This window comes from Mugil cephalus, chromosome 16 (assembly GCF_022458985.1).
Source record: "Mugil cephalus isolate CIBA_MC_2020 chromosome 16, CIBA_Mcephalus_1.1, whole genome shotgun sequence".
In the NCBI taxonomy this organism is placed as follows: domain Eukaryota; kingdom Metazoa; phylum Chordata; class Actinopteri; order Mugiliformes; family Mugilidae; genus Mugil; species Mugil cephalus.
The window spans coordinates 17,650,850-17,674,980 of NC_061785.1; the positions used below are offsets into that span (position 1 = coordinate 17,650,850).

The 24,131-nt window shown below is 43.0% G+C and overlaps 2 protein-coding genes and 1 long non-coding RNA gene across 5 annotated transcripts; 2 read left to right on the forward strand and 1 right to left on the reverse strand.

The window, feature by feature from the left end:
• The first annotated feature begins 202 nt into the window (after positions 1–202).
• LOC125021954 (cAMP-dependent protein kinase type I-alpha regulatory subunit) lies at positions 203–8,855 on the forward strand. 2 transcript variants are annotated; one of them, XM_047608163.1, is made up of 11 exons: positions 203–423; positions 2,033–2,236; positions 3,697–3,867; positions 3,971–4,062; positions 4,133–4,194; positions 4,289–4,335; positions 4,453–4,611; positions 4,825–4,885; positions 5,067–5,188; positions 5,822–5,903; positions 6,404–8,855. In XM_047608163.1, the coding sequence occupies exons 1-11, from the start codon at positions 223–225 to the stop codon at positions 6,574–6,576; spliced, it is 1,374 nt and encodes a 457-aa protein (XP_047464119.1). In that variant the 5' UTR covers positions 203–222; the 3' UTR covers positions 6,577–8,855. The 2 variants fall into 2 exon arrangements, with proteins under 2 accessions (XP_047464119.1, XP_047464120.1); XM_047608164.1 differs by having other exon boundaries at positions 224–423; positions 2,028–2,236.
• A 608-nt stretch (positions 8,856–9,463) lies between these two features.
• Positions 9,464–22,042, reverse strand: fam20a (FAM20A golgi associated secretory pathway pseudokinase). 2 transcript variants are annotated; one of them, XM_047608160.1, is made up of 11 exons: positions 21,388–22,042; positions 18,878–19,071; positions 18,653–18,703; positions 17,462–17,540; positions 16,163–16,255; positions 13,858–13,973; positions 12,455–12,635; positions 11,834–11,943; positions 11,653–11,734; positions 11,490–11,549; positions 9,464–11,157 (listed from the first exon to the last, which is right to left on the reverse strand). In XM_047608160.1, exons 1-11 carry the CDS (start codon positions 21,759–21,761, stop codon positions 10,887–10,889), a joined length of 1,611 nt encoding a protein of 536 aa, XP_047464116.1. In that variant the 5' UTR covers positions 21,762–22,042; the 3' UTR covers positions 9,464–10,886. The 2 variants fall into 2 exon arrangements, with proteins under 2 accessions (XP_047464116.1, XP_047464118.1); XM_047608162.1 differs by lacking the exon at positions 21,388–22,042 and adding an exon at positions 19,260–19,570.
• LOC125021958 lies at positions 21,807–24,111 on the forward strand. The gene is made up of 2 exons (XR_007114391.1): positions 21,807–21,946; positions 22,080–24,111. It is a non-coding gene; the product is annotated as an uncharacterized LOC125021958 (long non-coding RNA).
• The last annotated feature ends 20 nt before the right edge of the window (positions 24,112–24,131 follow it).

The following is a 24,131-nucleotide window of genomic DNA, read 5'->3' on the forward strand; positions in this document are numbered from 1 at the left end:
ACTTTTTTTTAGAGCAAACGTTATCTTCCAGCCGCAATACTTTTCGTCATTTCTGACTTATAACTTTTTCTACATAGCGATAATAAAGTGATATGTTCGTTAGCTCACCATTTTAATCAGATATCAATCGATTTTTTTTTTCTTTTTCATTTCTTAACCATTTCCTTGACGTCACGATTTCCGTGCTGTCTCCTTTAAGGTTGCCAGGGGTTACGGGCTCACATGTCAGAACGAGGAGAATTGACGTCAGTGACGGCTGTTGATTGGTTCTCAGCCGTATCCGGTGGGGCAGCGGTCCAGGGCTCGGTAAAAAAAAAAAAAAAAAATCGAAGCGAGGAGGAGGATCTGGTAACGGTGCGCTTTGAGAAATATCATACGCCCCGAGTCGCTATCGAAAGGCTCGGAAGGATTTTACAGTTTCTTGTGAGTATCGTGTCGTTTCGACGGGGGGAATATGTGACCTCTGTATAGGTGAAATTTGTTTCCTCCGTCTCTCGTTTGTTTATGATAGAACTCAAGATGGCGTCATTGGAGGAGCGCTTTGCCTTTGCACGGAGCTAGCCAGCTAGGCATCAAACCAGACGCTCTGACATAACGTAGGCCAAAGATAGTTGAACAAAAGTATTACACGCTTATCTTTTATTTCAGTTTGTGCTAACACGTTATGATTTTATCATATTTGGTTGGTCGTGTTTTAAGCATTAATCTTGCTGCTGTTAGTAACTTGACTGCAGCCGTCAGCCTTCCCGTGAAGCCTTCCTGACCTAGACGGTGCAACAGACAGGGCATTTGCTCCCATACGGTATCTGAAGGCGGTAGTGTTTCCTATTTTTTTTCACCCTTAGATGCGTTATTACACCCCATCCGTGCTGTCTTTTCTCTTTTTCAGCAAGGTCATTCTGCATCTCTTAATTTAATTGACATTCGTTTGATAGTGGACATCCGAGGTGATGATGCTGCATAGAAACTATATAAAACGTTGAACACGAACGTGTTAGCAAAATATTTAACGACCTTAGATGTACCCAACTTAAGCAGACTTGTTTATTACATAAGACTAAAGAGCCTTGTTCGTAGATGTTGCCTGAGGCTCTTAATTTATACCAGCTGTTCTAAAAACAGTATCATTTACCACTTGGTTATTCCTGTGGTAGGTTTAGATTAATTCCTGTCTGCCAAGTTTCTTCAAATAGTGTAGTTAGTTGCGTAAAGACTCTGCCAGCCTCATCTTTGATAACATTGTTAGTAATCTCCCCTGGGCCTTGTCAGATTAGAAATGATCCGAATCCTATTATACTGATGCACATGCATGATACACTTGCAGGTGCAGAATGGATTGTGCCGTTTGCTCAATAGGACTTTGTTTGCTTGTTTGCTCCTCTAGAATGCACACATTGGTTGCTGCAGGGCTTCAGGGGCCTTCCTGTTTCAGACTACACTGTTACTTGAAGCTCAGAGGCGCCTGACGGAACTTATATCACAGGGACTGATCAGATGATCTCGGATAAGTCAGGCAGAGTTGCTCAAGCAACGTTGTGGTCTGAAATCTAAAGCATGTGCACTTATTTTTATGGTTTGTACTTTTGTCACAGAAGATTAATTCACAGGCCTATATGTCTCCTGTCCTGTTTAGGCCTTGTGTATGACAATGTTTAACTGACTATACTAGGAACTGACTGTATTAGAAAGGTTCATTTAAGTTGGTGAAATTTTGTTTTGTGTAAATAAGCTCAGGGCAGATAGTGTGCTCATCTTTGTTGTTTTGTCTGCAGTCAGATATGTGTGATCACATCATATGACCAGTATTCATTCCTGACACTTTGGAGCAAACAGGCTCCATAGTGACAAAACAGCACCCCACCTCTCCGTGCTTTCTCACTCTGGCTCTATTTTTCTCACATTTTTTGTGTGTTTCTAATCCTGACGCTCGCACACTTTGACTCCCGCACACTCTCTCTTTAGCAAATAAGTCCATGTTGCACAGCGATGATCTAACGTCACGGTCCTTGTCCCTGTCCACTTCAAAGGTTAGAGGTCACAGAGCAGGGTTGCGGTTGTCGTCATGGCATCTGGAAGTACGAGCAGTGAGGAGGAGCGGAGTCTCCGAGAGTGTGAGCAGTACGTGCAGAAACACAACATTCAACAGCTGCTGAAGGACTGCATTGTTCAGCTGTGCACCTCCAGGCCAGACAGGCCCATGGCCTTCCTCAGGGAGTACTTCGAGAGGCTGGAGAAGGTTTGTGTTTGTGCACATGCATGTTTTTTTGTTCCTATTGGTTGGGGGGCAGAAAGCAAATCTTTACACAGTCAACACTGAATATTGAATACACCCTTATACCACACGAAGAATTACTGTGTCGTTAGCCACCTGATTTTTGCTTTCACAAAAATTTCATTTCATTTCAATCAAATCAGTTTATCAGTTCCACACATTCAGTCTCATAGATCCAGTGTTTTGGATTAAAGTTTTTGTAACTTTTATTTCTTTTGTCTTTATATTTGAAAATAGAAGTTTGTTTAACAAACTTTCAGCAATTTTTCAGTTATAAAAATTGTTCCATTAAAAGCAATAATAATTTGCAGTCATGATAATATGATGACACATCTGCAATGCACAACAATAATTGAATATTGTTATTATAAATAGTTTGGAAATGTTTTTTGGGGAAACCACAGCATATATGTTAACTAGAGGAGTAAACATACGATAATAAGTAACTACATTTATATATAATTTTTGTATTATTATTATTATTATTTTTAGAACATTCAATTCTTCCACATCACAAGTATTTATATATACAGTATATACATATATATATATTTTTGTTCTTTGTGTTCTTTGCTTTAAAACATTCATTTAATATGTTTTTTGGGAAAAATCATACTATTTCAAAATGCCGTGTGTCTTTAATTTCGATTTTGACTATTATGTTCATATGAAAAGAACTGCATGTGAAATATAGTTCAGATGTATTTTTTTCCACCAAATTCGAAATGTTCAGAAGTAATTGGACACTTAATATTTCTTGAAATTTGTGATTATTTTAGTTCAGTCACAAAACACAGGCCATTTATGAATTCAGTTGTCTTAGTTGATTTAGTTGTTTATGATAAATAACACATTGATGGAAAGCTAGTCTATAATTCAACAGTGGGGTACATGTGTATAAAACAGGTAAGCACAGGAGAACAAGAAGAAATAACTTGGTAGATCTGATTATGTTGTATGGACTGACAAAGCAAAAGTTATCAAAGTGATACATAGAGGGAATTGTGGCTTGCACACATACTGCTGCCAGAGGAACTGGCACAATCGAATGTATTGATGATTCAACCAGTGATAGAAGCCCCAGGATGAATAAAGGGCATGCAGGGGCCTTCTTTGTGCCCAGATTCAGAAAATGCACCAGAACTCATTGGACAAACCAGTCACCTGATGTCAGTTCAGCTGAGCTACATTCCCCTCGCTGAACACCAGACTAAAGGCAGACTTTTGAACCCCCCTCCCTATTTGTTAATGGGGGCTATATCTCCCACTCAGTAGTTTATAAATCTCTGGGAAAGCCTAGGATTTTAATGTGGTATTAGTCATTTTCCACAGTGAACAAAATTTTATTTTTCCAAATATTCGCTGAACTGTATATACATCAGCATCTTTTCTCTTACTGACTCCATCCCCTCCATCCTCTCCAGGAGGAGGCCAAGCAGATTCAGAACCAGCAGAAGGCCAGCAGTTCCCGTTCAGACTCACGTGATGAGGAGGTGTCTCCACCCATGAACCCTGTGGTGAAGGGTCGCCGGCGGAGAGGAGCCTTCAGCGCAGAGGTTTACACAGAGGAGGATGCAGCCTCATATGTCAGAAAGGTAGAGATGGAAATATTTGTCAAGACATTACGCTTTCAGATTTTACATTTGGTTTAAACGTTTGTGAAAACATCCTCACACCAGCTTTCATTCGTTTTCTAAGGTCATTCCAAAAGACTACAAAACAATGGCTGCCTTAGCCAAAGCTATTGAAAAGAACGTGCTCTTCTCACACCTGGATGACAACGAGAGGAGGTACATATCTCAGACAGTGTTCGGTTTTATGGTTCCCAAACATTTGGCTAACAAATCTGTTTTTTTCCAGTGACATATTTGATGCAATGTTTCCAGTCACCTATATTGCTGGGGAGACTGTTATTCTGCAGGGTAGGGTCACATCTTTCCATTCAGTTAAACAAATATTAATCCAAATCAAATATTGTGTCTCAGTGAAACTAACAGGTTTTTTATATGTCTCCAGGTGACGAAGGGGACAATTTCTATGTTATTGACCAAGGGGAGATGGATGTGAGTATCTGATCCACGTCAAGGGTTATTGGAGAAAAATATATTTTTCCTTAAATACAATTTTGTTTGTGTCTTTTACTGAACAATATGTTGGCGTGTATCGTTCCGTTATGACAGGTGTATGTGAACAATGAATGGGTGACCAGCATTGGGGAAGGAGGCAGCTTTGGAGAACTGGCACTGATATACGGTACCCCGAGGGCGGCTACAGTCAGAGCCAAGACCAACGTCAAACTGTGGGGCATTGACAGAGACAGCTACAGGAGAATACTTATGGTGAGGAGGGATATTGTAGTATCTTAGGGTCAAAAGGGAGACCACTGTTGTAGCTGTGTCCCAAAATATTTGAGCTCTTTTTGTATTGTAGTTTTTCTGCATATATTTATGATTTGGCTTATTGTAATATGTGGCATCTTTCTTATATCTTATTTCAAATCTTCTGTCATTAGTTTTGTTTTTGTTGCGCTAACAAATTGTCTGTCTCTTTAGGGAAGCACTTTGAGAAAGAGGAAGATGTATGAAGAATTCCTCAGGAAAGTGTCCATTTTAGGTGAGTTAATCTTTTAAAATCAGCCTTGTTCCAAAGCATAAAAAATATAGGAAGAACAAAATTAGTTTTGTTGAGGTTAAATAACCTTCAATAATATCTCGCCTTAAAACACAACTAGTAAAAAGTGTCAAAATCGATTCTGTCATCCACCTGAAAATGGTCCTGTGTTCTTCCTCCTCAGAGTCTCTTGACAAATGGGAGCGTCTGACAGTCGCCGATGCCTTGGAGCCCGTCCAGTTTGAGGACGGACAAAAGATTGTTGTGCAGGGAGAGCCTGGAGATGAGTTCTTCATCATCCTGGAGGTATCCACTTGATTAGTAACTCAAACACACGCACACACACACACACATCTTCATACAGACTAGGTTTGTCACACTTTCATTAGGGAGTTTTATTATTGTCCTCTGAGGTGTCTGTTAATGTTGCCTGTATTATTTAATCAGCTCTGCAGTCGGCTGCTGTATTTTCCGTCGTTGGACTATATTGTACACAAACACCCTCTTGTGGCGATGTAAAAATGTTGCTTCATCCTAAGCATTTGTTGATCAGAGGGTCATTATTAAAATATTTAGATTAAATTAACACTAAACTGCTACAGTTGCTAAATTCTATTTATAGGCAGTCAACTATTTAAGGAAATAATAATTAGACACAGACCTGGTTACATTAAAGTATTAAAGCTTTTTTAGTCTTGGGAAACAGTATTGAACTGTGATAGAGTCTACATACATGATAATTGTTTTTTTTTTCTTTTCATAATTGACCATTTTTCTCAATGTGCCATTTGAATCATTTAAATCTGAGTCGTCATAAAGCGTCAACAATTATCTAAAAACTCTTGGATACTTTCCAGACATTTGTTCATTTTAAAGTGCCCTCTCCTCCAATACAAAACGCTGGCAAAGCTGATGGTTGTGTTTGTGTGGTCTTCTCAGGGCTCTGCTGCAGTGTTGCAGCGTCGCTCAGAGAACGAGGAGTTTGTGGAAGTTGGGAGATTAGGACCATCGGACTACTTTGGTAGGAATATAAGCATTGTAGTTGCAATTATTCACTAATGTTTTCATGATGTTTTATTTTTTAATTTATGTTGTTATTAGTTTATTATCCACCAATCAGGAGGTTCCCTCCCATGGTTACTGCTGCTAACAAATCTGCAGTTTGACAAACGAGCCGGTGAACTTAAAGCAGAGAGAATTAAGAAAAGCAAAAGTGTTAAAAGTTGTGTGTGACTCAACCCCAAAAGTGAACATGGACAACCACACTCACAGTAGTTGTGGTAATCTTCTATCTAAACTAAGTAAACAGGGTTTCAAAGTTTCTCTGTGGCAATGGAGTCCCTGCATTCCTATTGCTTGTCTAACCCAGCAGCAGTAACACAGGGAGGCTGGTTTTGACAAAGAGTCAATTATTCCTTGTTGTTAGACGTTTTTTAAAGGATTAGACTTCTGTTATACAGAAATGCACGTCTTTGCGCACATCCAGTGTTTGTGAGCTCTGTGTTCCTCTGTGGCTTTCAGGTGAGATCGCCCTGCTGATGAACCGTCCCCGCGCTGCCACCGTGGTCGCCCGCGGCCCCCTGAAGTGCGTCAAGCTGGACCGGCCACGCTTCGAGCGCGTGCTGGGCCCCTGCTCAGACATCCTCAAACGTAACATCCAACAGTACAACAGCTTCGTCTCGCTGTCCGTCTGAGGGAGCACTTCTCCCCATCCCCTCCTCTCCCCACACCCTTCACCCTGTCCTCTCTCCTTTCAGACCCAGGGTCCACCAATGCAATTTGCTTTTCGTCACTTTCTTCTCGTTTCTGTTTGCTTTCCCCCCACCCTCCTCTCTCTTTGTTTTACACACACACATGATTTTGTTGTTACCGCCCGTCACGCAGAGGTGACTTTTAGCCCTTCACCAGCGCTTGTACCAGCTGCTGTACGCTACCTTGTAGGCACAGTTACATCACATGTTACTTATATATGTATTTGCTGGTTATGCTTTCTTTTTAAACACAAAGCAGGAGAAAGACTTTAGGGTCTCAGACTGATGAGACAGACAATCAAGACTTTACATGGCGCTTTCGCTGAATTTGTTACAGATTTCTGTTTTCGATGGAAGTAAAGTGAGAAGACTGCTTATTCCCCATTTAAAGTTTCCTTGAGTTAGCTTGATTAGACCTACAGAGTAGAGCAGAAACCCTAGAAGGCAGGAAGAATACGGTCGCATCAAATTGTTTTTTAGGTTTCAGCTGTGATAAGATGCTCCACCTGTCGTTTATGGTTGATTTGTAAAAGACGAGACGACGTTGACGGGGTTTGTTTTAGTTTGAGAGAGCTTGTACAACTTAAGACTTTTAATGTGCAGCTACCAGGCTAGTGCCAAATGATTATTGTCACAACGCAAAGATGCATAGCCGTGGAGATGCAGTGTGTGTCGGAGGAACAGGAAGTAGTTCTCACTCTTGCTGTCCTCTTAATCCATAGAATGAACATACAAGAACTGCCTTGACTACTCTGAGGAAAAATAAATAAATAAATAAAAAGAAAGGAAAAAAAATAGTATTAAATGTATTTCAGTATTGAGTTTATTTAGTATATACCAAATAACTTGGTCACTCTTCTGCTATGGTTTGTAATCAGAAATGTTATCATAGTATAGTTAAAATGATGATCTTATGGTTTGGAGTGCTGGTGATCTTTAAAAAAAAATATGTTTAACTGTCTTTTGTAAACACTTATTTTTCCATAAATTCTATTTTAGGTGTCCAGTGCCACAAAGTAAATAAACGCTTCTTCTTGTCAACTGACGAAACAGTATGTAATTGTATTGTGTAAAAATGTCATGGGTTAAAACTTTTTAAAAATAGATCAAGAGGTTTAGTTAAAGTTTTATGGAAGTGGAAGGAATCAAACGAGCGAGATGGATTTTCAGGACATGTGAAGTATTTATGTGTCGAGGCTTCACGCCGGTGAGCTGACGGGCAGAGCGAGCAGATGTGTATTTAATACTAGTGTCATTGCTTATTGCCTATTTGAAAAGGTGGCTGTCTTTTCATCAGAGTAGCTTGTGACCTGTTCTTTATGCTTATTTGGCATGATGTTTTAGGCATCCAGTGATCCGGTATGAATGGAAGCGTGTATTTAAAAAAAAAACTAAAAAAAAAAAAAGAAGAAGAAAAAAGTGTCCTGCAGCTTTGTGGAGAAGCAGGAACTTTGTCAAATATTTGGTTTGTTACTCTCTAGCTTAACTGCTTCATGACTATTTAGATGGTATAAAATGTTATATCTTTTATTTTCTTTTTTAAAGATCTTCACCAAACACAACTTCTGGATTATAGGCTTTTCATTCCTGCCTCACTGTCTGTTTCCAGACCTGTACTCAGTCATGTTTATGTTTCATTCACAGCACTTGTGCGCGTTTAGGATTGAGATGTGTGTTTGTACGTCCAAAAAGTTTTTGATTTGGGTGCCGATTGCAGGGTAGTCAGGCTGGCGAGAAGACCCTTCGTTAACGGACACGAGTGTATGTTTCTTTACACTTAAAACTGATCATCTGTTCCCCCCTAACCCTCAGGTTATCCTTGTGGATGTGGCAACACGTGGGTTTGTGTCCACTGACAACACATCCTGTTTGTCCCGTTCCACAGGAAGTTGACTCCGTTAGGGGTGAGGGTTTCACCTTGTTTTCATGTAAATATCTGCATCATTGGTTTTAGTCCAAAAGGTTTTAGCCACACTGCAATCGTCCCGGTTTGCCTTAGCTTACCTAACCTGGGCTTACAGTAGTAGTCAGTCACTCCTGCTAGCCCGACCTCCAGTGAGTTTGTTAGGCCTGCGGCACTGAGAGCTGCAGGCCACCAGAGGACCATTCTTTTTCTATTCTACCCTGTATTTAGTTTGACCTCCTGTATGTGCAAAGATGTTTATCCTTTTGGTATAGATTGTTCCAGATGGCAGTTTAAGCAATAAAAAAGTAAAAAAGAACCGGTCTCAGGCTTGATCTGTCTTTGTGGACTTACAAACGTCTCTCAATTCACACTGAAACCAGACTTGTAGCGCAACAGGCGATCATTGTTTTCGGATGTTGAATCTGTGTTTCCATGGCAACTTGTGGCAACTATTAACCGATTGATAGTCAGATCATTCAGATTGCAAAGTAGCTGTTTACAAGTATGTTAAACACAACGATCTGATAAGATGGGATTGATCAGCACGACTTGTGCAATCAATCAGAAAGTGGATCTAGAAATAGAAAAAGTTTTTCCCTCAACTTCATTACACGGTCAATTCATTTGAAAGAAGATGACGATCCAGCTTTGTCCATTTTTTGCTACCTCCATGTTTCTGTCCCTAATCACATCATCTGATGTTTACCCCCCATGGAGCAAATATGCACACACGGTTTACATGGTTGTTAGGTTAGGCACTAATATTTCCCTACTGAACACATGCTAGATGATAGTGTTTATGTAAATGTTGCAACTGTCATGAGTGATTCAATCTTATTCATCCATTCCAGTTTCAGGCGTCTTGTGTCGTAGCATCTTGTAATCGATACAAGAGCAGATTAACAGTAGAAAACTGAATAGAGATTTTTTTTTTTTGTCACACAGATTTTAATCAATTATTAAAACAGTTGCAGTTTCTTTCATAAACTCAATAGATCAATGAGTGTTTTCATCCTAATCTCCGCATTATTGTGTACTGGCATCTGTAGGTGTAATATCGCAACTACACAGCAGGGGGAGACATAAAGCTGCTGTATGTTCCGAAAATGTCCATTTGCTCAACACAGGGCTAAAATAAATGAATCCACTGGTAACTTTTCAGAATTCATTTTGTGCCAGCTTTTAATATACCGTCGGTAAGACACTTGAAAGGTTTTTCTTTTCTACGCAGTGACACTTTCAAATAAGCAGACTTTAAGCTGCTGCTGTGATAGAAAAAGCCACAGTTTCTTCATGTCTTATTAAGGAATCCTTCATCCTTGACAGCCTCCTTAAGCCTCCACTCCTGCTGGCATGTAGACGGTATAAATGACGTGGTGTGCGTGCATTCACGTGCGCTTCAGATCACATTTTACGATAAGGAGCTGCTTATCACTGTCTGCTCCGTTCCTTATTTGGAGGGACTCGCCAGCTTCACGACCTCTTAAAAATAGCTGCGGTTGTTCGTCTTGCTTTACATCACACAGAGGCGTGGAACACATCAGGTATGTTGGATGAAAACAAAGGAAACGGAGGCCAGAGCTGTGACATGTTCACAGAGGGGGAAACGCAGCCCGTAAATTCACGACAGCAGAAAGTTGGTATCGGTTCAGCGTCGGCACGGTGTCGTGATAAAATAGAGTTTTGTTCATTGCCCCGGGTCTGCCGTTTCTCTGCCTCGGCCTCGCTTTTTTGTTGACAGTGAAGCTCTTTAAGCTCTCTGATGAGACGGAGGATTGCATGTCTGGAGGACGGGGTGGAGTGAACTAAATGGCTGTTTAATAGGTAGCACTTTGCTTACACACCCTTCTCTTACTTCTCGGCAGTAACGGCTCTTCTGAATGTGCAGTGCCATCACATAAAATAACTTTAATTTACAGTCATTGCAATCTTTCTTCCCAATATACAATACACACCACCGCTCATTTATTGAACAGCTGGTCCAGTGCATCACAGCTCCGTCTTATAAATAATAACTCCACTGCTGATACTGATGTGTATGAGAGTTAGAGTTAAATCTCCTGTATGCTGCTTTTGGGAAACAGGTCTTCAGTTTTTCCTTCACAGGTTTTAAACCCTTGATCTATGGTGAACTTGGAAAACAAGGGTTCTGTCCCAAAATGGAGCCTGAATTGAATTTATGGCCACGAGAGCAACAGAAGGAAACGGGGAGACTCCGTCTGTGCTTGAGGTCTCTCAGCGATTCATGTTCCGAACCTGAACGATGAGATTCCTTCCTTCTCGTGATCACTGAAAGCTCCCCGCCGCCTTCCTCCGCTGGCTCGCCCCTCGAGCATTTCCTCCTTCGTTACCTGGCCTTTCTCGTCTCTGTGTCAGCCTGAGGGGTCGCTGTCGATTTGACAAAGTCATTGGTGATCACCTCGTCCTCCCCCCGCCTCCGCATGCAGCGCTGGACCACTCGGAGGACCTTCTGTAACCTGCGGTCCAGCGCCGACAGGTGAGGCTCGGTCAGGACGGGCCGCAGAGGGTCTCCCTGCAGGGACTCCCTCATCACGTCGCTGAGCCTGAACTCGGACCGGACGAGGAGCTGCAGTCTCAGCAGCGTGGAGCGCTTTATCCTGAGGATAGCACATGATAAACCAATAGAATGATTCCCGAACATCTTTATTTCCCGACTTTTTTTTTAATTGAGATTTTTCCAATCTAAATTCACAACGAACAGATTAAGCTGCCTCACACTAGATGAGAGATTAAGTAGGGACCCCATACGTGTTCTACGTTAAACTCAGCCTAGTGCTTCAAATTTCAATTTGTGGGGAAAAATAAAAAATAATATATATTAAAAATGTCTAATCAACCAAAGATTTTGTGATCCCCCTGCAGTACCTCTGTGGACCCCCTAGGGGTCGCAGACCCCCTTTTGAAGACCAATGCACAAGTTCATACTCACATGCAGCACTGAGACAGAGGAGCCAGGATGGACATCTCATCTTGAGAATGCTTTCCAAATCTGATAAACACAGCATGAGGTTAAAAAAAAAAAAAAAAAAAATCAAACAACTGAAACTAATAATTTCACAGTATGTCAAAGCTCAGAAGTGTTGCTGTCTCACCCTCTGGCATTGTCCAAGTGGAGAAGGAATCCTTCATCGCCAAATCTGGTGAAAATCTCATAGTGGTGTCTGTCCATGTTACCTGCAACAAAAACTTTACCTTAGAGAAGCAGAGACCCTTAGAATCAGCTGGATCGTCTGTCATGAAATGCTTAGAGCTCATATGAGCAGGATAAAATACCAATGAGAAAGTCGAAGATGGACATGTCTATGATGTTGAGGAGCCTGTTGCCGGAGTTGTAGGGATACAGCTGCTTTATGGTGTCACAGTAGAATGGGTTCACTTCCCACCTAAAAAGAATATATATATATATATAAAAGAAATTAGCATTTGGGGAAGATAATCTCTGGAATTCAAACAAAAAGTTGGAATAATGTCTGAAAACGTGTCTATATTTGGTCCCTAATTATCTCAGAGCGCTTTTCTTGCCCCACTGCAAAAATGTGAACCAACACGGTCTTTAAAAAGGCAGGCAACCTCCACGCATTTTTTTTTTTTTTTTTTTTATTGAAAAGTGCTCGGCTTATTTATGGCCCAAAACAGGACGTGGTTGTTATCCGTCTGCTGCAAACTGACTTGAGAGGGGACAGAAATAGTGCGTGATTAAAAACTACAGTTTTATCCTAAAATGGAAAAACTCTTTGACCTAAGAAATGAACATTAAGTCTGATTTCCCATCAACAGGATTGATGGGAAATGTAGTATTTTGTTATTGTTATATACTTACAAACATGAACCGATCATTGAGAGCAAGTACTGCGCTAAAAAAACATGATATAAGATGCAAGGTTAAGGTCTTACTCCTCACGCCCGCTGAAGGTGTAGGAGCGTATCCAGGGGTTGGGGATGGAGATGCGGGGAGCGATGCTGAGGCCGGGCAGGTAGGCGGACATGGAGCCCTCCAGCAGGTCGGGGCTCCCACACACAGCGTACTCTGTCTTGCACACATACAGGCACTTGGCAAAGAAGCACGTGTTGTTGGCTGTTTGAGGAAGCAGAGCAGAATCCAAAATGAGTTTCCCAATCATATACAATTACATGCTTTTTGATCGGCTCTGCATTTCCCTCTAGCCGGATGCCGTGTCACCCACTAAGAAAAACACAGAGCCAGGCACAAAAAATATCCCACGGATGAGCTTGGGTTCACACAGGTTTGATCGTTCACAAAGGGATAAGGGTGGGGATGAGGAAAGGTTTAAATCAGGGATTGGTATTTAATGTCACCTACACAGAATAAGCAGATTATATTAATGTGGCCACACTGTTGCAACGAAGACACATTTTATATATCTAAATATTTGGCATGACGGTAAAACTTCCTAGATAATTATGCAAATATTTCATCTATAAAGATCCTATAAGTAAAAAAATAAATAAATAAAAAATCAGAATGTAGGCAATCTGGTTACCTTCTGGCAGAGCACAGTTGTTTAAATGACTATCTGCTGTTGAATGAGATAATACAACCGTGACTGAGTCTACAGTACACTGATGAAAGCTTGTTTGCAGTACTTACTGTATGTATTGGTATTATTGTTCATGTGTGGCTAAACCCGTGGAAGAAATGCTGTATTAAGTTACCGGTAATGTAATGTTGATGCCTGTAGGCTATATTATGTAGATGATGGTAGAAAAAGACCAGTTATCGTCTAACTTCTGCATCATAACAACAATACTTAGTTTTTCTAACACTAGTTGAAAATCGTGTTCATTCCTTTTAAAGCATAGCTCTTCAATAGGGGGTCCGTGACCCCTAGGGGGTCCATAGAGGTACTGCAGAGGGGTTGTAAAAAGTCTTTGGTTGATTGGACATTTTTTTAATATATTTTTTTGATTTTCCCCCCGCAAATTGAAATTTCTTTAAAGACACATTAAGATGAATTCAACATATTTTAGTGAAGGGATAAATGGAGGCAGACGATGTTATCTTTAAGTCAGCATTTATACAGGAGTTGTCTCAACAGCACACTAGACCTGTCATTCTAAGACACAGCAGGCCCCGCCCCAGGTGAAATTATTTGAATAGATTAATATTGACTAAAAAATGACGATAATAATGTATATTTAAAAATAGCACTAGGCCGAGTTTAACGTACAGTAGAACACATGGGGGGTCCCGACTTAATCACTCATCAGTTTTGGGGGTCTTTGGCCTGAAAAACGTTGAAGAGCCCCGTTTTAAAGAACGCGTGTTGATCCTCTACCTGGTGAGGTGAAGAACACAGCTCGCAGGTCGTCATTGTGGGTTACTTGGAGGATTTCTCCTGTAACGTTCACCAGCCTGCCAGTCACCGGCGGGACCCTCCGGAAGTCCAAGATCCTGGCAAACAGGTTGTCGAGAATCAGAGTGAAAACCCTTACGGAGGTGAGTTATCTCAGAGTGTGTGTGTGTGTGTGTGTGTGTGTGTGTGTGTGTGTGTGTGTGTGCGCAACGAAAAGTTCCCACTTGCATAAATGCAAACGCACAGCGAACCCTCTGAAGATGATGCTAGCCTTATCTCCCTACCATCCCTACCTCATTTCGCGGGGACCCACGCTGCGGTTTCGCTGATTCTCATCAATGAGTGTATCCACTTGTCAGCCTGTGCACTGTGTAATTCTCCAAGCTGTGGTCATACACACTATCAAGAGCTTATATCTCCCCGAGGGCTGTATTTCAGTCATGTCTCACAAACAGTAATCACACAACAATCAGTGTGTGGAGCTGAATTGCTGCTTCTAAAATTGTTGGCATTCCCCAACCCCTGATTGCGAGTGATAATGAAAAGGCCTTCTGGCAGTTGAGTCAGACACAACAGAGGGACACGACGCACTGCCGCAGATTAAAAACACACATCGCAATAAAAACAGGGGAGAGCAGAATCTGTACACGATGCCTACATTTATAAGACATATCGAAAGTGGAAGCATGTGGTCAAGGGGGTGCACGTTTGGGGGGTAATTACTGTTTGAGTCGCCGTGCTGACGGCCTTGTGTGGCCAGGCGATGACTTTAGCTTGCTAATGATACCGTCTCGCTCAGGTGTCTGGGTTTTAGAGTGAGTCATCACCTCGCCTCACCCAAGGTGCAATCGCACAAAGATGTGTAAATCCCCGTCTGTGTCCAAATACTGTGGTTCATACTCATGAGATATCATGTTGGGAAATCCTGGGCTGAGCAACTATGTCGCAATCTTTTAAGAGGCACAGTGTACTGTACATTTGTTGGTAGGAGGAGACTTGTTTGTTTTTCAGTCCATTTTTTAAAATGAATTTTTTGTTTTGTTTGTCAGTGGATGCCTCTACGTCTACGTGTGATTACTGTTTAATTTCATCACCGCTTCTCGTGTTTTTGGTCATTTCAGTTATTTTTTACCGTAAGAGAAAAGTCAGCAAGGACAGCGGCACGCTGATTCTGTGCTGACTGCTGATGTCAGTGCGGCAATAAGCTCACGGTGCTGATTTCTGACTGGACATGAGGATGGATGAATGTTCTGTGAGGTCACCCGCAGATTTCATGAAGTGTGGTTTCGAAGCTCAATGCAGGTGGTTCTGGCCGCCGCCATTTTGGAAGAGCTTCCCGGCTAAGGGGTGGAGTCGAGGTGGGCAGCTGATGCCCAAGCTGATGGCTAGCTACCTGTTACCCTTATTAATACATTACTTTAAGCTACGATATCATTTAAACTGAGTTAAGTAAAGTTTGAGCGAACATTGGATGACAAGTTACTCAAGTTCTTCTACGTGGAAGCAAGAATATTTAAACATTTGATCAAAATTTACAAATGTCAGTTGTGTCATGGTACTCTGTTCATATTTTCAGAACAAACAAGATTATGGGATATTTCAGCTGAACAGGGACGTATGTAGTTCCCAGGGTTTTATGTTCCTCGCATGAAGTTTCTGTCAACACATATTTTATGTGGGTCAAATTTGATCTTTTTAAAGTTAAAAGATTTCAGAAATATAGCATCAACAGCTATAAATACAACAAGGTGATGTATTTTATTTTGAACGTTTCTAAAAAAATATACAAAATATATGATATCTTTGGTGTCTGCACCGAATGCTAAAGAATCTTTACTGATCTGTGGAGAAAATTTACCTCAAACCTCTTGTTTAGCTTCAGAGACATACAACAGTGCTGGGGAACACTAAACCCCTTTGACGTGTTCCCATAAAAGCCCACACCAGGTTGAGTAAACACAGAGCACCGGGGACATGAAGACACGGGGAATGACGGCTGACCGACCAACATTTCCATTAAGAGCAGCACTGTGGCTGAATGGCTCAATATAAACACGGTAAAAAGGCAATAACTAAGTATTTTGTTTATCAAATGGCTCCACGCGCCCCTGCACAAAACAATCTGTTGCACCTCAAGGACACAACCTGCACCAATAAAGCGACAGCTGTCCGGCCCGAAACTAAGCCAGCCCTCAAGCACCGCTGTCACATAATTTCACCGAGCAGACCCTAAAAACACTGATGACAGTGAAACAGCAGAAACAACGGAGCGGTAAAGACGCCTCACCTGTCCAGATGGAAAGCGGCAATCTCTGCATTATGTCTCTGGAAGTCAACAAAATAGAAGAAGTCCTCTGGAGTCTCCTCATCTCTCTGCTGCCTGAGACGCACAGAAACCACCAAGCTGTTAGTGGCAACAGACTGGAGTACATAATAAACAACAAATAGAGCTGATTGAGATTTAACCCGATATAAATTAAGATCGAACATGACATAATTTAACATCAACATCTGATCAGATTTTATGGACACCAACTCGCCAAGTATTTAAAATGGGCACTTTTGGATATATATACTTAATTGCCAGTCCATCTGGTACACTAGTGGTACACAATACATTTCTGTGGTATTACAAACCACAGCCTCTAAAATAAAACTCACAGTTTAATCAACATTTCTTATTTCAAACAAACGTTGGAAACCTTCATGAAGCTGAGACGTAGAGCTGGACTATTTTATTAGAATGCATTTGTTTTCACAAGCGTACCTAATGAACTGGCAAGCTTCTTTGGTTAAAATAAATAATATTAATTGTCTTTACTAAGTAAAAAAAATAATTTATCCTACGCTGTGAAAATACTGTATGGGTATTACAAGTGACAAATACTTCCTCTTAGTATTTTACTACTATATATTATACAATATCTTTGGATTTATTACATTATCATTGCATTTTACTGCTGCGTCCGCAATGCATCATATTCTACAAGATCATCTTCTGTTTGCAGCGTCCTCTGCTTTTCACAGGACAAGAAAAGATTTGAAAATATGCAACGTGAAAAGCAACGCCACCTGAAAAAAGTACAGTATTTGTCTATGTGATGTAGAGGAACAGAAGTATAAAGCTGTATCAAATGTACATACTTAAGTAACCAATTGGGCATAACATTATGACCGCCTGCCTTATATTGTGCAAGTCTCCCTTGTGCTTCCAAAATAGAAGTAATAGAGAATGGACTTGGGCCTTTACTTTTTTTGAATTGTTCCTGTTTTTGTGTGTGTGTCTGTGTCAGGCTGCATCCTGCTGGGGATGGCTGCTGCCATCAAGGAGTGTCATTGCTATGGGGTGGGGGTGTCTGGTCTGGTCTAGGTGGGTGGTCCACACGACTGCTGGGTCCAAAAGTTTCCCAGCAGGCCACTGAATTGTCACAAGTTTGTCAATGATATTTACTTCACGTGTCAGTGGTTTTAATGTTGTGGCTGATCGCTCAAAATCGTACTTAAACACACTATATGACTTTTTAGTGACATTCCTGCTAATAAAAAAAAAAGGATAGAGATCATCACACGTTAACTGAATCCTCACCTCATTGGTTTAAACATGGCTTTAGCAAAGTTGCGCATTTTCAGAGCCAGTTTCAAGTGATGTCCGCTGGGTTTCACCACTGCAGGAGACATAGAAGAAAAAAAAAACATTAAGCAACGTTATTTCGAAACTGACATACCTCTGAGTAAATGTTTGAGATCAAACATGAGGTTGGCAAGCACTGATCATCAGGTAACGGAGTCCGTTTTTAACGTAAACCCCCCCGAGGTTAGTTCAAACCGGAAAATCGTGGCCTTCCTGTTCCCTGTGGTAACTGAAAGCTGGTAATGCAGCTTGCGCTCCCTCAGCTCAGCTGTGTGGCTGTACGTTATGTCACAGCAGTGGGCCACACTAACCGCACACACGCCCCCCCCCCCCCCCCCCCCCCCGCTGCGGCGGCTGAAATTCCAGCGTATTAATAGTTAACGCTCGTATATGGTTTACAATCAAACATTTTCTGGCACCGAATCAAAGGGGATCAGACTGGCGCAAGCTGCTTTCGAGCAGACTAATGAGAAAGCCTGGTGAGGTTAAATTTAAACAGGGGGGACTGATTGTTTTGTTCCTCTTCTCCTTGGCAGTGGATGGTGTTTGTGTGGCCGCCCACTTCTCTGTGCATGGGATGCTGGTGTGGACAGACGGGAGAAAACAGGAAGTGCAGCTGACTTAATCTGTGCTGGTTTGTTTGAGTGGGAGAGACCCTGAACCCTCATAAATCTACCTGGAAAAGAGACTTCACGCGTGTACTCTATCAATATTCTATCATATTTCTCATTGTTTGCTGCTAGCTTTCAATTATCCAACCGTACACGCCGGTGATGACAGCGTAGGTGGTGTGCGAGACGTCGGCTTCCCTCGGAGCATGCAGACATCAAACATTTAATTAAGGGCTCTGCCTCCGAAAAACAAACCAGTGTGTTTTGCCCCAGAGCGAGCGTCGTGTACACGGGGAAGACATTTCTGGATTTCTGTGCCAAATGACAACACAATTCTCACTATCACAAAGGCAGCAGTGTGTCCGCCCCTGATGTTACCACCAGGCAGAAACGGGAGAGAGGAAGGGAAACAAAGGAGGCCAGTTTGCTGCTGTGCACAAAGCGCAGAGCAGCACAACATGAGATATGAGATAAAGACCATAAAAGCCCAAAGGATGACAGAATACAAATCTAATTAAAGGCAATGACAAGTTACCTTGGGTGCAATCGCATGCTCCTTTTAAGGCTTTCTCATCTTGAGTGTAATCTGTAAAATAATATGCTTGTCATTATTTGTAATCGGATTTATTTTGACATCTGAACACATGATGGCACTGGAAGACGGGAAGGAGGGTAAACAGACCTTTAAACGTCCACATCATGAAAACTGATTGACTGATTATTGGGACACAGACGCTTTAAACCCCGTCCAACCCTTCACCTGCGCTGATGACCGCCATCCTCCGCATGTCCCGGAGAAGCCGGGGGATAGCGGGGTCGTCTCGCGAGTACAGGGCGTAGCGGCTGATCCCCAGATGGAAATTCATCCAGCTGGCGTCGGGGTCGTAGGTCACCTCATGCTCCGTCACGGTGATGTTGGACACGGCCGCTGCCTCGCTGTACAGCTTCATGTGCCTGAGGAGGAGTAAGGCGTCAAGCAGAGGAATATAGGCCATAGGTTAACTGGGGACACATACGTTGGATTTATGATAATATGTATTTAAAGAAATTTAAAATAGGTATATACAGGCATGGCGCTAGGATGCGACCCCCGCCCCCTGCAGTGCCTTTGTGGACCCCCTAGGGGGACCCATGATACAGACCAGGGGGTCGGCAACCCGCGGCTCCGGAGCCGCATGCGGCTCTTACGGTCCTCTGCTGCGGCTCTCCATGGCGTGCGGGGCAAGGACGCTGATTAAAGTTGTTTTTCGCTAACTGCCTTAGAAAAGCGATAGCTGTCCAGTCAATAGTAGAAAATCAAACAGCAGCTACTCAACAACAGAATAATATTGAATGCCACACTACTCACACTCATGGTTTAACACATAACATCGAACAAAAGCACTCGACTCTCACAGTGCATTGCAGCACATATAGTCTACTCCTTGTTATCGAGTATTTAATTCAAATGCATTTTATTTCACTTCACTTTTAAATATATATATAATTCTAAATTTGAATTTATGGTGATCTTGTAACATTAAAATAAAACATGTTTATTTTTTTGACGCTCAAAATATACGTCACAACTGCCGATGTGCGACACCCGTCGTCAGGTCCAGGTCGCTATTTATTGAACTTTTCGACCGCAGGTAAGCCAACCGTGGATAAATCCCTGTTATATATGCATAAATACAGTTTTGTTTTCTCTGTAGTAGTTCTTTTATTTCATAAATGCAACACACTATAGTTTTTTATACATAGCATAGAGGTAAAAAAAAAAACAAACGATATATGCAGTGTTATCTTTATTTTAGATGTCAAAGGGGTTTTGCAGCTCCCAGTGTTTTCTTTTCTGTGGGAAACGGGTCCAAATGGCTCTTTGAGTGTTGAAGGTTGCCGACCCCTGATATAGACAGTGGCTGACACATTTATATATCGCACATTAGTCTCTGTAAAGCTGCTATAAATGTTCCATTTCTTTAAATGAATGAGGTAGCAGAGATTTAAGACACAATATTGCTCTTGTTAAACCGGGGATTGCACACTGTAATAAAAAAAGAAGTCTAGTTGGGCAGACAGAACATTTTTTTTTTATAGGAAGTAAGACCACAGAATATTAAGGGCCATAAATCTATGACATTTTCTCTCTTTTATTTCAGTTTTTCAGGTCTTACATATAGGCTCATTAAAAACCAAGGAAAATCTGAGAATCCACGTTGAGACACTCGCCCCCGTATTTGATTTATACTCTAGTTTTATTGGTTACATTGCTGCCACTGTTGTTTTGAAGAGCACTTGTAACAAATCAACATTTCCACAGCCTCCCCCCACCACCCCCCACCTCCGTTCCTCTCCCCTCTAGCTAAAGCGGGAGCAACAATAACCTGACACAAAAAGAAACGAGTCTGCGGTGCGGAGGGGCACTACTTGGCCAGAGCTGACCGCACTGAGTGGGTTGGTCAAGTCTCTGCCCAAACAAAGTCCAAGGCTGGGATAATGCACTGAGATAATGGAGCAAAAGGCTAAAAATACAAGTTTGCTCCTTGGGCAATCCTACACACTTGGTCACCTAGCAACCGTGAGGTGACAGATCGGGGTAATAAGGACACTGGACGGGTGTAGGCCACGGAGCGCGGTGAAGAAGAATGGACACACGTGCAGAATATGCGAGCAGCTCACTGTGTCGGTTTGAGCGGCAGCCTCTGTTGAAAGGTGTTGAAATGCTGTTGCAATATTTTGCAACATGTCTTTTTATAAACTAGCGGAGAAGGGAGATCCATTGCTCATATTTCTTCTTATTTTCCACCCAACAGCCCAAAATCTGTATCTCTCTGAGGGAGAGAGCTGTGTCGGGGTAGACAGACAGCCTCGTAAGCCAAGACAGCTACGGCTTCCAAAGATTAAGACGGGGCTTTGGCAGTTTTAAGTCCTTGTTTACCTTGAGCAGACTCGAGCTCTCAGAGCGGCGTGTTTGCGAGGGCTTTCAGCTCTCAGCGCTGGACTTTTATGACACGCGGAGACTTATCGATGCGCGTCTGTGGGCGTACCTCTGAACAAATGAATGGATGTGTGTTTGTGTTTGTGTGTCTGTGTGTGTGTGAGCCTCGGGCGCGTTTGACCGTAATGTCACTGACCCCTGCCTCTCCACCACAGTCGAGCCTCAACACGTGCTCCCACGGGAGGAACTTCCAAGAATGACACACTCTCCTTTCACAATAAAGTTAAGTAACACTGACAAGTGTTGACGTTAACAGCTGCAAAATTAAAGACGACGTCGCCCAAACTGACCTTTCCCAGCGGGACACCTTCTTCCTGTAGTACTCAATCAGCTGCTCCGCCTGCAGCAGCCTCTCCTCTGGCCCCAGCGCCGGAGTCTGGATGTTGTACAGAGGGTGAGAAAACAGCCTCCCCAGTTTGGAGCCTCCGTCCGCCAGCTCAGGTGCGGAGCCATCCAGGAGCAGCACAGACGTCCAGTTGGAGAGCTGGGGCGTGGCGAGGCCCCCCTGCCTGGGGAGGGTGAGGTTGCCGTGGCCGCACGTGCAGAGGTGTCCGGGCGACGTGCGGCCCATGCTCCGCAGCTTTGGCAGGAGGATGAAGTAGAAGTCGGCGGAGAAGATAGCGGCGAGGGTCGCGGCTAAGAAGAGGCGGTCTCTTCTCATCATTGAGGCAGAGGGGGTTAGTGACAGAAAGACGAGGGAAAACAAAAAGAAAACAACAAAAAAACAACAACAACAGGGAGATAAAGAAAGTCCTGTCTATGTGCGTCTCCGGAGTGTGCGAGGCATCACTTTCAGGCTTCCTCCTGTCTCACACACAGTCAGCCAAGGCAGAGGCAGAGCAGTCACAGGTTGGTCCACTTCTCCCTCTTTCTCCTTTCTATCTTTATTTCAGTCTGTTCCCTCCAGCCTCACTGTTTCTCCTCCTCCCTCCTCCTCCTCCTACTCCTCCTCCTCCTCCTCCTCCTCCTCTTCCCTTGGCAGCAACTAAAGAAAAAGCCGAGCTGAGAGCGAGCATGTGTTAGCAGCAGTCACTGACAGTTTGGCCGCTTCCAGGGACCTGCTGCTCCGAGGGAGAGCGGCGCAGTGTGTGCGAGTGAGTGTGTACACTGGGGAAAGAGAAAGAGAGAGAGAGAAAAAGAGAGAGAGAGAGAGAGGGCGGCGTGTGTGCAGGTATGTACACAAACATCAAATTACGGGTTTGCAGACTGAGAAACACACACTCTGACGCTCTTGAAGAGTCACAGCAGAAGTCCCTGGAAGGAAGCAGGAAGAGGTGGATACGATGCACCACTTCTCAATGAAACCACGTCCTGCCAGCAGATCCACAGATGCAACGCATGTGTGTGCGTGCGTGTGTGTGTGCAGATCCAGTTTTTATTAGCACGTGTGTGTGTGTGTGTGTTAGCCAGCTGTAATTCCTCCAGGACCACAGGTAGGAGGGCTGCTGAACGCAACTTCGCAGGTTGCCTCGACGCCGCCCTCAGGATTCCCTTCCCTCCGTCACCTTCTCGCCGCCCTCCACCCTGCCCCTCCTCATTAGCTCTCCCCTCCCGTCCCCGCCTCCCCCCCTCGCGCTGCGTCTTCGCCGCGCTTCGTCTCCGCTCCAGGCGAAAAATTCCCAGCTGCACTTCCCTTCCTGCTGAGTTTCCCACACATGAATCCCTCGCTTTTCTCCCTGTCACGCTGATCCGCGGAGAGACACGCGCTCAGAGCAGGCAGCCCCTCTGGGTAAAAAAAAAAAGAAAAAAGTTCTTGCACAACTTTAAATAACACCTCAAGCCCTCATTTCTTCAGTCTCTCCCACACTGTGAAAACATTAAATGTGCATAAACTGCGGTTGGCGCTTGTTGCTCGCGTCTCGTCTGAAGGGGTTAAGCAGCTTTATAGTGGAGCAATGAAAATCTCACAGGGCCCGCATCTGCGCTGTTGTTGCTGTGGTATTTTGGAACATCTGTCGTTTGCCGTGTATGTGGAACTCTGGCAAAATTGCGCACCAGTGTCTGGGAGCAGCTCTCCGGGGTGTTTTACCCACTCTGAAGAGAAAACAGGCTGAGAGGCGGCATCGGTGGAAATTAGTTAAAGGAACCTGCCATTTAACCGGATCGTAGAGGGACATCTGTTTTGCCTCCACTCTGAGTGGGTCACTGACATCCATAGTTTTTTTTTATACACATCAAAAGCAAACACAGACACTGTTTTCTGAAAGCTTCTTTACTCGACGCATTTGGATCAAAACAACAAGCAGAGCCCACTGCTCAAGAGAGAGCTGCGAGTTTGGCTGATAATGTACATCAGCTCGAGATATTTCTGGCAACACGATGCATTTGCCCGCCTTATGGATGCTTTAGGGGACAACAAGCTGTCTGGGTGAAATGCCTCAGCTGTGTCTGTTTGTATTTATCCCTGACACAAACTCCATAAAGAGCTCTGAGCTCCTCTGCCTAAACTTCCAGGCCGGTTCCCAAAATAACCCAGTTTTGAGGCACGAGCACAAAAACACATGCAAAAAAAGAACAAGATGCAAAATCAAATATGGAAAACAAACCTACAAAAAATAGGGCACCGGGTTTCGTGTCACCAATTTGTGCCATCTAGCGGATCTGTGCTGATAAGCGTGTGCCGGGTGGCTTTTGTTGAGATGAATGGGTGCGATGGCTTTCTTGGCTGTTTGTCTAGATGATTGTCTGGATGACCCAGATATCTCCTATCAAGTGTCAAATTATCTGCTGATATCAGAGCTGTAACAAGCCACTCCGCAGCTTACTTTAAAGGAGCAGTTTGCAATTTTGGTATGTGCTAAAAGCTTAGTTTGGTATAGCTAAGGTGTTTTTTTGTTTGTTTTTTTGTTTTGGTGTTTTATTTTGGCCCATCCACTAACATGGAGGAGGTGGAGCTTATAACCTATACAGCAGCCAGCCACCAGGGGGAGCTCTATTTGCTTTGGCTTTTATACCGTCTATGGTCGAAATTGACAGAGAAAATTAGATATTAAGTCTTAAAACGCCAAAACAGATGCGCAAAGTACAATAGTTC

Bases quoted from the DNA above. Each gene is read 5' to 3' on its own strand.
- LOC125021954 (XM_047608163.1), top strand. From the start codon at position 223: ATGTCAGAACGAGGAGAATTGACGTCAGTGACGGCTGTTGATTGGTTC. The intron at 424-2,032 runs GTGAGTATCGTG...TTCAAAGGTTAG, and splicing joins GAAGGATTTTACAGTTTCTT to AGGTCACAGAGCAGGGTTGC. The intron at 4,063-4,132 runs GTACATATCTCA...GTTTTTTTCCAG, and splicing joins CTGGATGACAACGAGAGGAG to TGACATATTTGATGCAATGT.
- fam20a (XM_047608160.1), bottom strand. From the start codon at position 21,761: ATGATGAGAAGAGACCGCCTCTTCTTAGCCGCGACCCTCGCCGCTATC. The intron at 19,072-21,387 runs GTCAGTTTGGGC...ACTCCTCCTCAG, and splicing joins AAGGTGTCCCGCTGGGAAAG to GCACATGAAGCTGTACAGCG. The intron at 11,944-12,454 runs GTAAGACCTTAA...TATTCTTTTTAG, and splicing joins ACCTTCAGCGGGCGTGAGGA to GTGGGAAGTGAACCCATTCT.